This window comes from Carassius gibelio, chromosome A21 (genome assembly GCF_023724105.1).
Source record: "Carassius gibelio isolate Cgi1373 ecotype wild population from Czech Republic chromosome A21, carGib1.2-hapl.c, whole genome shotgun sequence".
Taxonomy (NCBI): domain Eukaryota; kingdom Metazoa; phylum Chordata; class Actinopteri; order Cypriniformes; family Cyprinidae; genus Carassius; species Carassius gibelio.
The window spans coordinates 13,279,673-13,292,393 of record NC_068391.1 but is presented as its reverse complement, the minus strand read 5'-3'; the positions used below and the strand labels follow the sequence as shown (position 1 = coordinate 13,292,393).

The following is a 12,721-nucleotide window of genomic DNA, read 5'->3' as shown; positions in this document are numbered from 1 at the left end:
TCTCACTTGAAGTTTTAGAAAACAGATCATGCTTGACATTTTCCTGACATAAATTTGATCCGGAATGATTAACCCGAGGTTGCTCCTGAAACTTCAGCACTAGCTGTGATGAAAGCGAATGAAGTGTTAGTCACAGGCAGGCTTAAAGAGCCACGCATGCATTTCAAGTGATTACAGCTCCTCTTAAGCCATCAATATGATTATTTAACATTCTAAAAATAGTGGCTCTGAATTTCATGTGCAATGCTGTGACATTCCTCTTTTCTGCCTGCAGGTGGGCTACTGGAACCAACGTGAGAAATACGTGAACACAGCTACTTACATCAACATGCTCAATGAGACGTTTGGACTGCAAAACAGGACCTACATAGTCACCACCATCTTGGTGAGTTGTTCAAGTCTAGTCAAGTCACCTTTATTTGCATAGCGCTTTAAACAAAATACCCCACATGGAAAAAACCTATATAAACATATATGTTTCAGTATAGGTTTTGATATAGGTTTTTAATATATACGACATATATAAAATCAGGCAATATGTCACATACGTGTGAATTACAAATCATGAGTGTTATTAAGATTAAATGGTGTACATGTTTTCTGTGTGTGTGTGTGTGTGTGTGTGCAGTTAATGGTGCCTTGGAGTGTGCTATTCTCACTAAGCATAATTTAAAAAAGTATTGTTCTGGTCAACCAAACAGATAGTCCCATCCTAAATCCATGCCAATCCATGGTTTGAGCATAAATTAAATTAAATTAAATTAAATTAAATTAAATTAAATTAAATTAAATTAAATTAAATTAAATTAAATTAAATTAAATTAAATTAAATTAAATTAAATTAAATTTATGCATTTAGCAGACACTTTTATCCAAAGCAACAGTGCATTCAGGCTATACATTTTTACCTATCATGTGTTTCCCGGGGAATCGAACTCCCAACCTTGCGCTTCATAGTGCAATGCTCTACCAAATAGCTTATAACTGTCTATTTTATATGGTAGCTTATTTCTTTAGTGTAAAAATATTTTATAATTATGTGAGCTTAAAATAAAATTAAATCACATTGTAGGATATAAAGTCAAAGTTGTGAAATATAGAGCCTCATTATGGGTGTCACACTGTGTTATATAGTCTTAATCACCTTTTTTAACTATAAAAAGTCAATAATGATATTTCAATAATATTGAGAATGGACAGGAAACTTATACTTGAGCTTTATATGCAGTAGGCTGATCTACTTAACACTTAAAGCTGTGGCATACCAAGCTGACGGATGACTGTTGTTGGGCTGTCGTTGAACTTCTGTCAGCTCGGTGAAATCTGATTGGCTGTTCAGCTTAGTGAACCAGTGCATGATCAGAATAGTGAAAGTAATAAAAGCGTGCAAATGACAAAGCCAAGAATGAACACAGAGGCTGCTCTTATTTTACATCAGAGCATTCCTGATACACAAATATTATCATAATGAAATGGCTGTCTGGAATGTGTAAAGACCAACTGATTAGCATGATTCATATTCAAAATGGTAAGCAAGCCTGCTTTGACACAGAACTAGTTTTATCTTCTCTTTTTGAAGGACAAATATATACTACTGCCACTTGCTGATATAGAAAGTTATTTCCTCTTTTGCAAACACAGAACATACATGCTAGTTGGCTATTGCCTGCAGTCTTCGTGGTGTGTTCAAGCTAATTTTTTGGGCTTAGACGCAGGTGACAACAGGCGACAACACAGTCTGCTTGTTAAACTGTTTAGTTCTTTAATGTTGGTTTGGTGCATCACGGTCTTTTTGGTGCGTCACACTGCTCCTTCAGGTCCAGTCATTCCCATTTTACCAAGTAGCCACAAACTTGCTAGAGCATACAACAAAGACATAAAAAAAGCATTAGCAATATTGCTGTCACCATGTACATAGTGATATTTTGGTGCTCCTGGTAGGTTATATCACTTGTTTTATGGTAAAACCACAGGTGTGCTTCCTCCTATACACATTTCAGTGTTTTTTTGTTAAATGTATTTTTTTTTCTGTTGATGTTGTTCTGTGTAGATGCACAGAACTGAGCTGAAATGCAACCCTTCAATAATATATAAGCTGAGAAATATGCTGGAAATGCAGAAAACATTTGATGTAGCTGATGCAAAATTTTCTTTCAAGCCTCTTTGACTACTCTTAATCATGTAGTAACCAAACAACTCGACTGATCTGGCCCTTGCTACCACACAAAACAAGAAATGCAAACTTAACCTGCACTGTGTTCTTTATCCTTAGGAGTCTCCATATGTGATGCTGAAGAAGAACCATGAGCAGCTAGTGGGAAATGACAAATATGAAGGTTATTGTGTGGAGCTGGCTGCAGAGATCGCCAAGCACGTGGGCTATTCCTACAGGCTAGAACTAGTGGGGGACGGAAAGTATGGAGCCAGAGACTCAGAGACAATGATGTGGAATGGGATGGTTGGAGAACTAGTGTATGGCGTAAGTAGCTATTATCTGTGTATGTTATCAAGTTTTGTGTGGTAAAGATTTGTTTGTTTGTTTGCTTATTTATTTTATTTTATTTTGGCTGGCATTTTAAGTCTGCATATCTCTAGCGTACATCAGTGAATTTAGCTTAAAGCTTCACTTCCTCCATTCCTTGGAGGTCCAGTCTGTTAACAGTGACAAAAATATTTTCTGAAATATATAGCAAAGTGCTGGCAAAGTTTGCAGGACAGAACATGGTGTTTCCAAAACTCAATGCCTCGGGTCGGGTCTAACAAAGGTAGATTTTCCCTTATGTCAGAGCATGTTTTTACAATGTCTGACTTTCTGGCAATTTTAACAACATAACAAAGAGTCCTAACGAAGGCCAATTAGCACGATATCATTTATAATAGCAAAATAATTTATAATAGCAAAACCGAGGTGCATGTGTGGTTGGCTTTTATACGCACTCAGTTTTTTATTCAGAGCATTTTTACCCTGAGGCTGCAGAATTAGTTGCCTTGGAATGCTAAGCAGTGTCAGATGTACTCTGTCTACATTGGGCTAAATGCGAACACCACAGCTCAGTGTTGTCAAGCAGCATTCGTTAGATTTCTCTTCAACTTGAAGAAAATATGGCATTAATATGAAGCGTAGAGAGCAATAGCGTGTGAGGGATTCTCTTGAGGATGCAGCATTGAGTAGAACTGACTGTAGTGATTCATAATACTTGAAGTTATTTATATGTTCAGCTGCTTCTAAAATGGTGGGTAAAGCTTTTTGTTGGTTTGTGTTTGTTGTATGCAAACTGGATCTCAACGTTTCGTAAAACATTTTCTGAATGTCTGATTGCATCACTTTCTGAGAAGTTGTTGAAACATGATTGTCAACAGTAAATCACACATGGCACTCTTTCTTTGTTTAATGATGTAATCATATTGTCTTGTAGAAAGCAGACGTGGCTGTCGCCCCCCTCACCATCACTTTGGTCAGAGAGGAGGTCATTGATTTCTCCAAGCCCTATATGAGCTTAGGTATATCTATCATGATCAAGAAGCCCACCAAGTCCAAACCAGGTGTCTTCTCCTTCCTGGACCCATTGGCGTACGAGATCTGGATGTGCATTGTGTTTGCCTACATTGGCGTGAGTGTGGTGCTGTTCCTGGTGAGTCGCTTCAGTCCGTACGAGTGGCATGCAGATGACGAAGAGGAAGAAACGGAGCAGCAAAACCAAAACCAGAACCGACCACCGTTACCAGAATCCAACCAGTCGCCAAGCCAGGACGCTCAGAATCAGAATCAGAGAGAGGAGAAGCAACCTGAACACACCAATGAATTTGGGATCTTCAATAGCCTGTGGTTTTCCCTGGGAGCCTTCATGCAGCAAGGATGTGATATCTCACCAAGGTAGGGGGACATTATCATATTTTGTTTCATCTTCCACCGCTGCCTTTACTTTTGCCTGACTCATATTCCACAAACAACATCTGTGATGGAGATAATGGGTTGTAAAATAAAGATGATCTTAATTGTCTGCTGCATTACACCATCCCTGAACTACATCTGAAATGCAGATCATGTTGAAATGAGATGCCTCAGAATATATTAAGACTGGAACAGGGAGATTTAATTTGAAGTGAAGGTAAAGATTAGATTATCGATTGACTTTTATGACTTTTATGACTTTTATTTTTTAGTTTCTGATTACCTGCATGACCAAAACCAATTGGTCATGCAGGTAATCACACCTTCTCATTCAAAGAGTTTTCTTTATTTTCATGAATATGAAAATTGTACATTCACACTGAAGGCATTAAAACTATGAATTAACACATAATAATAAATGTGGAATTATATATGGAATTATATACATAACAAAAAAGTGTGACAATATGTCATATTCTAGGTTCTTCAAAGTAGCCACCTTTTGCTTTGATTACTGCTTTGCACACTCTTGGCATTCTCTTGATGAGCTTCAAGAGGTAGTCACCTGAAATGGTCTTCCAACAGTCTTGAAGGAGTTCCCCGAGAGATGCTTAGCACTTGTTGGCCCTTTTGCCTTCCGTCTGCAGTCCAGCTCACCCCTAAACCATATCGATTGGGTTCAGGTCCGGTGACTGTGGAGGCCAGGTCATCTGGCGCAGCACCCCATCACTCTCCTTCTTGGTCAAATAGTTCTTGATGCCTTCAGTGTGACTCTACAATTTTCATAGTCATGAAAATAAAGAAAACTCTTTGAATGAGAAGGTGTGTCCAAACTTTTGGTCTGTACTGTATATATACTCACCTAAAGGATTATTAGGAACACCTGTTCAATTTCTCATTAATGCAATTATCTAATCAACCGATAACATGGCAGTGGCTTCAATGCATTTAGGGGTGTGGTCCTGGTCAAGACAATCTCCTGAACTCTAAACTGACTGGGATTTTCATGCACAACCATTTCTAGGGTTTACAAAGAATGGTGTGAAAAGGGAAAAACATCCAGTATGTGGCAGTCCTGTGGGTGAAAATGTCTTGTTGATGCTAGAGGTCAGAGGAGAATGGGCCGACTGATTCAAACTGATAGAAGAGCAACTTTGACTGAAATAACCACTCTTTGCAAACGAGGTATGCAGCAAAGCATTTGTGAAGCCACAACACGCACAACCTTGAGGCGGATGGGCTACAACAGCAGAAGACCCCAATGGGTACCACTCATCTCCACTACAAATAGGAAAAAGAGGCTTTAGTTTGCACGAGCTCACCAAAATTGGACAGTTGAAGACTGGAAAAATGTTGCCTGGTCTGATGAGTCTCTATTTCTGTTGAGAAATTCAGATGGTAGAGTCAGAATTTGGCGTAAACAGAATGAGAACAGGGATCCATCATGCATTGTTACCACTGTGCAGGCTGGTGGCGGTGGTGTAATGGTGTGGGGGATGTTTTCTTGGCACACTTTAGGCCCCTTAGTGCCAACTGGGCATTGTTTAAATGCCACGGCCTACCTGAGCATTGTTTCTGTCCCTTTATGACCACCATGTACCCATTCTCTGATGGCTACTTCCAGCAGGATAATGTCACAAAGCTCTAATCATTTAAAATTGGTTTCTTGAACATGACAATGAGTTCACTGTACTAAAATGGCCAGATAACATACAGTATCAAATGTTGAAAGTGAGATATTTTGAAATGTTATGCCAAATATTGGCTCATTTTGGATTTCATGAAAACTACACATTCCAAAAAAGTTGGGACCAGAAGCAATAGGAGGCAGTAAAAGTTAAATGTACATATAAGGAACAGCTGGAGGAACAATTTGCAATTTATTAGGTCAATTGGCAACATGATTGGGTATAAAAAAAGCCTCTCAGAGTGGCAGTGTCTCTCAGAAGTCAAGATGGGCAGAGGATCACCAATTCCCCTAATGCTGCGGCGAAGAATAGTGGCGCAATATCAGAAAGGAGTTTCTCAGAGAAAACTTGCAAAGAGTTATTATCATCTACAGTGCATCATATCATCCAAAGATTCAGAGAATCTGGAAAAATCTCTGTGCGTAAGGGTCAAGGCCGGAAAACCATACTGGATGCCCATGATCTTCGGCCCTTAGACGGCACTGCATCACATACAGGAATGCTACTTTAATCAGGAATGCTTCCAGAAAACATTGTTGGTGAACACAGTCCACCGTGCCATTCACCGTTACCGGCTAAAACTCTTTAGATCATAAAAGAAGCCATATCTAAACATGATCTAGAAGTGCAGGCATTTTCTCTGGGCCAATTTTTTATTAATATTTAACTATTGTTATTTTTAATGAAATGATACACTAAATAAGAAACTAAAAGGTCTTAATAAGTCATTGAGTCATTCATTTTATTTACCCGATACAAACTGATTTGCGTACTGCCCTGCAGAAGCTACAGAATATAATTACATGTTTCCCAGAAGACAAAATAAGCTCAGTTTACCCTGATCTTCAAATGCAGTCCTATTTCTCTGGCTGAATTGGCACTTGTTCACACAATTCTTTGTCGCTAGCATTAGTCATGAGGAAAGTGTAACCATAGGTTAGGCTAGTGCTGACAACCCTGAAAGGGTCCTCTAGCCTCATTATGTGCAGATTGGCCTTGAGCCTCTGGGTGTGCTGGCTCCTCTCCTAGTGTTTGACATTTTGGTTGGACATGTATATCCTTGGCTTGAGGGAAGCAAGCAACACACTCAAACTAGATTACACTGCCAGAGAGCGTTCCATGACAGATGTGATTGTCTATGCCAGAGCACTGTGCCTGACAGTGTTTCTGCATGCTAGCTCAGGACTCCCATGGAAAACGCCATCACCTCTCCCCTTTGAGCTAAAGAAGGAATGCTGAAGTAATGAAAGGTTATGAAGTCGTTAGAAAAGTCCTTGATCAGTGCTCATTGTTTGTGGGAGGTAAGTGGGTTTTCATGAACTGACATGGTGCTGAATCATCATGTTCTTTTTACCTAAGGGCTTCAGACAGTGATAGGGAGCATGTCCAGTCTTTCATGGCCCCAAAAAGTATTTTATACAGTTCTTCATCCAATTTTTATTTATTTATTTATTTAAAAAAAAATAATTGTAAAAGTTTTGTTAGCTGATCTGCAATTCAGATAATTAATCCTTAAAAACAATTATAAAACACGATAGAACATAATAGTAGCTAAATTATTTGGCTACAGTCAAACAACTTAATATGCAATGATAAGAATATGAAATTATTGTTATTTATGCCATATTTATTAAGCAGTTGTTTCTTGATCTAAATGGCTAATCCAATAATAATAGTTATTATTATTTTTTTATTATTATTATATCAGTCATTTAGATAATTCAAGAAACAACTGTTTAATAAATATAAAATAAATATAATTAAAAAATATTAATATTATTTAGCTTTATTAATCAATTGTCTCCTGATCTATATTATATTTCATTACATCACATTACATTACACTGCATTGCATTAAGTTTAAAGTTCCATCCCTTGCTTATCTGAGAATGAATTGCTATGAAAAGTAGTTATGCAAACAATGCATTAAATAACTAAGAAAAGTAAACTTAACTGTGAACAGGTGGTCATATTAGCAGGTGCGCACGCAGATAAGGATGTTTAGATGCTTTTTGTGTAAAACATCACAAAATATGAATTTGAAATAAAAAAATGAACTTATACAGCGCTGGACATGAGTCCTTGTGTTGGTGGGCAGATGTACAGGTATCTGTAATACTTTTAACTCTCTTGAAATGTTACTGTACATAAAGGTGCTTGTTCTTTGAACTGTGAGGCTATTTACATTTACATACATTTATTCATTTAGCTGATGCTTTTATCCAAAGCGACTTACAATTGCTAGATCTGTCAGAGGTCGCACGCCTCTGGAGCAACTAGAGGTTAAGTGTCTTGCTCAGGGACACATTGGTGTCAACCAGTGGATTTGAACCCAGGTCTCTCCGACCAATGGCATGCATCTTATCCACTGCGCCATCACCACCCCTTCATAATACTCCATTACCTCATCTAGCCTCTTGATTCTCTGATTAGTTCCTGATTAGTTGATGATTAGTTCATTAATTCATTATTTCTTACAAAGGTGCCAGAAACAAAGTCTCTTTGACACCTCTCGAGATAGATAGCAAATAGAGAAGCTACTGTAACCATGTGAGCAATCAAAGCAATTAGCTTGGTTCGAGCTATGCCGTAATCTGAAGTCATGATGAGATGGCACAGATGATTAGCAAGATGCAGATAATTACTGAAGCAAAACAGCCTGACGCAACTCTGATTGTATATAAATTAATAACTCAACGATTGCTGCTCTTCTTTTAGTGGTTCACCCAGAAGTGGGAATTGCAGACTGTTTACTATGCATGTAATTCACTATCACTGTCACGTCCACTAGCATCAACACTGTAACATGTCATAGCACATTTGAGTGTTGCAGCAGCAAGGCTATGGAAACAGTGTGCTTATGTGAGCTGCCTTTTTAGATTCTGACTGCTGAAAGCCACCTGTTAGTAGAAATCGTCTGTTCATCTGCATAAATTCTTTATTTGAGACACACAACTTGAGTGCTGTAGCGTTAATTGGGTTTTTCATTCATTGATGTGATTTATTTCTCTGCTCTGCATCACTGAATCTGACACAATTTTAATTAAAGGTAAAGTAAGAAAACTGTTTAAATGTAAGCACTGTCTATCTGTTGTACTGTCTATCTATTGTTCTATTTGTCTTTCTGTCATCTATCCATTGTGTCTCTCCAGCATTCTGTCTTTCTATCATTGTTTATAGTTCTGTTGTTCTGTCATTCTGTCTATGGTTCTGTCTATTGTTCTTTCTTTGTAACGTTCTGTCTGTTGTTTTGTCTCTAGATTGTGCTGTCCGTCTATCATTCTGTCTGTAGTCATGTCTGTTTTTTATCCTGTGTATCCTTCTGTCTGTTTATTATGTTGTCTGTCATCCTGTCTGTTTTTTTGTTCTGTCTTTCTATCGTTCTGTCTGTCCATCATTCCATCTGTCATCCTGTCTGTTTTTTTGTTCTGTCTTTCTATCGTTCTGTCTGTCCATCATTCCATCTGTCATCTTGTCTGTTTTTTGTTTTGTCTGTCTGTGGTTCGGTCTATCTGTCATTCTGTCTGTCGTCCGTCTGTCTGTCATTCTGTCTATTTATATTTCTCTCTGTTGCCTTGTCTATCATCATGTCAGTGTATTGTTCTGTCTATCTATGATTCTGTCTGTCTCTCCATCATTCTGTCATTCGGTTTACAGTTCTATCATTGTGTATGTCTGTCATCCTGTCTGTCTATCTACCATCATCTCTGTAGTCCTGTATCTGTCGTTCTTTCTGTGAAACATTCTGTCTGTCATTCTGTCTATCATTCTATTTATCTTTCTTTCTGTTGCCCTGTCTGTCTGTTGTCAGAGTGTGTATTGTTCTGTCTATCTATCATTCTGTTGTTCTGTCTGTAATTCTGTCTGTCTGTCATTCTATCTATCATCTATTTTGAATTGTTTATCTTCTGTACTGATATTTATATATTACATGTATGTCTTCTATTCTTACATCCGATTTCATCTATGCAAATGACAGCTTTTGTTATCAAAGAGTAAATGCAGGATGCTTCTAATTTTACATGTAGTTAAAACGTCTACAAGCAAGAGCAAACTTGGCTGCGCTAACTGGCCAAATATTGACACCTTAGAAAATAAAGTGAAAATATTTATTTTAGCCATAGGTGTCTCATTTGCTATGAACCTCTTGGTTTGAAGAGTGTTCACGTGAGGGATGGTGTAGATGTAATTCCTAGGAAAGCTGTCACATAAAGGCCAGATTCATTTTCCAATGATTTAAATTGTCCTGGAGGCTGATGATCAGTCTGTTCACACTAAAAAATAATCCAAGTGTGCTCCAGGATATGAGCCAGGAGAAGTGAGTGTGTGTGTGTGTGTGTGTGTGTGTGTGTGTGTGTGTGTGTGTGTGTGACTGAGAATCAGAGCGGGTAGTAACCCAGAGGAAGCGATACATATTGTGAGCCTTAGGAGCATTATTTGAGATGTGGTTTGTGTTTTTGTGTCTCTTCATGTGTGTTTGTGCGGGGTCAGACCATCAGGCTTTGCAGCGAGCATGACAGTCCAACCCAGGCTCCGTGGTGCCGCCTTCCTCCTGCGGGCCTCTGACTGTCACTTCAACTTTGTCCAGATTCCCTTTCCCCAGTACACAAATACTCTCCCATTTACAAACACTTCCATACGCCATGACACTAGCAGGTCACGTACACATTACGTTTAGGTCACACATTTCAGTCAAGAGCACATTAGTGTAATTTCAGAATACAAACACACATACAGAGAAGCCTAGAGGGAAGTCTCGCTTGGGCCTTTCCAATGGTCGAGGTGACCTTGCCATCCCGAGTGTTTGGAAATCCTCTGCAGTGTTTAACAGAACTGTGAGACCAGACTAGAGTACAATCAGAGACAATCAGCATGTCACAACGTTCCCAACGGCGGCTGCCCGTAATGGAACGGATATTTTGCAGCATTACAATTTGGAACAATAAGGAGACTTTATTTTTTGTTTGTTACAGTTCTGTCGTGAGTCGTCGTGTCTCAATGGAGATGTGATTGAGGGTGTTTGAAAGAATGGAACCTTTTACTTTGCTTTCAGTGCAGGAGTGACCCATATTCCATGGATTAGTTTGATAATTCATTTGTAGTATTCATTAGAGGATCATGCCGGCATTCTTCTAATGTCCAAGTTGTGTGTGTTCAAATACTTGTGAACCTGTAATGGTTTTTAAAGGTCCTATGACCTTTCACATACAGAAAAAAATCACATCTCACAAAAAAATAAAAAATATAAAATAAAAAATTAATATACACTACCATTCAAAAGGTTGGTTGGTATGTTTTATTATAATATAATAATATAATATAATATATATATATTTTTTTTTGTGTCTGATTCAATAAGGATGCATTAAATTGTTAAAAAGTAAATACATTTATACAAACATAAATATATATAAATAAAGATAAATAAATACAAAGATTCCTTTTGACATGAGAAAGTGTGTGCTGTGTTTTCTGAGATAATTAAAGACGAGGGTAGTTCTGTTAATGGCATTTAAGTTGTCAATACTAAATAATGTAGACTTGTATTAGTATTAGTATTAGTATTAGTAAGCATGAAATATCATTTCTGTTCCGGATCTGAATCTAACGTTCAACAACATGCATTACCATTCCAACAATGTTCCAATGTTAGACATTTTACTTCCCTATAAAAATTCAGAGTGGTTTATTGGCCCCTTTAATAACTGATAATATCATTGGAAGCTGTGAAGAGAATTTCCCTTGAAAGCAAAAGGGCTGAATGGTGCACAGCATGTACTGGAAAGTAGAACTTTAGTGCAAGCTTGGCAGAACAGAATCTTTGATTCAATTTAAGGCTAAGGGAACAGTGAGATAAGAAAATGGTTTTCAATGTTTGAGGCACTCAGATCAATATACATGTATTGAGAAGTCACAGATCAAACCTGGCCATGTCTTCTGGACAAAAACCTTCTTTTTGTTGTATTATTATTCACACAAGCAAGTTAATCTTCCTCCTCACATTTAATTTACTCGGTTTAACACATTAAACTTTTGATGTTGATGCTGATGTTACTGCCCCATTGAATATATCCAAAAAGTATAATAACTTGAATTTCTTTCTTCTTTTTTTAATACTTGGAATCATTCTTGCATACTGGCAGCTTTCATGAAATGCTTGTAATTTCTGAAATGCGGCTTAAAAAAAATATGTATATTTTCTCAGTTATATGTGAACATTTAACTGCAGTGTATTCAGTTTTAATGCATCCAGCTCCTATTTTAAGGAAAGAAACACAATTATACAGTACATTACTAAGGTGTATTATTGTAACCGTTAACACAGCAGTCCTCCAGTCTTTTCATTTAGGCTCATATAAGTGAGGTTCCAGACATTTTACATGAGACCGTTCTGAAGATAATTAAATTCTGCCACACAAAGGCTGAAAATGACTTTGCTTTTGTTTAAACTCTGATCAGGATCTGATTTATAACTATATCTCAACCATTAAGGCGGCCTTTCTTAATCATATATGCCTGCTGATAAAGTAATTAATTTAATGATTAATCATTATCTTTCTACTTTGTACACAGCCAGAAATTAGAATCATATGAAAAATAGTACTCTTCATTATGAGTTTAATTTGATAAAGAGGATTACTACAATATTTCCGGCTAATAACCACCTGTTTTGTTCTGCTGTACTTGTTTCCTCCACAGATCTCTCTCTGGTCGTATAGTTGGAGGTGTGTGGTGGTTCTTCACTCTGATTATCATCTCCTCCTACACGGCCAACCTGGCTGCCTTCCTCACTGTGGAAAGGATGGTGTCACCCATCGAGAGTGCTGAGGATCTGGCTAAGCAAACAGAGATCGCCTATGGGACTCTGGATGGAGGATCCACCAAAGAGTTCTTCAGGGTAAGAGGGAAGTAATTTACTATACTCTCAGGAAAGATGTGCAAAAATTATACTTTTATCAGTGCCCTCAAAGATTGTGCCTTAGTTTTGTACTTTATCTTCCACTAAAAGTGCATGTTAGTACTTTAAGATACTAATATTCAGGCTCAAGGTATTACAGTTTTTCTCAGTCACTTTGGTGCATTTTTCAAAACAGAAATGAAATTCTCAAAACTACTTGTACAACCTCCACATCATCTAGCC

General features: G+C 37.7%; 1 protein-coding gene across 4 annotated transcripts in view; it reads left to right on the top strand.

Annotated features, from left to right (window-relative positions):
* The window catches only part of LOC127941683 (glutamate receptor 1-like), a 52,978-nt gene that overhangs the window by 25,160 nt on the left and 15,097 nt on the right, over positions 1-12,721 (top strand). For all 4 annotated transcript variants that reach the window (XR_008149133.1, XM_052537030.1, XM_052537029.1 and 1 more), the window contains 4 exons: positions 275-385; positions 2,273-2,479; positions 3,417-3,874; positions 12,280-12,478. Coding sequence is in view for 3 of the 4 variants with exons in the window: in XM_052537030.1 (XP_052392990.1) it covers positions 275-385; positions 2,273-2,479; positions 3,417-3,874; positions 12,280-12,478 (975 nt within the window). In the remaining variant the exon portion in view is untranslated. The remainder of the gene's footprint in view (positions 1-274; positions 386-2,272; positions 2,480-3,416; positions 3,875-12,279; positions 12,479-12,721) is intronic.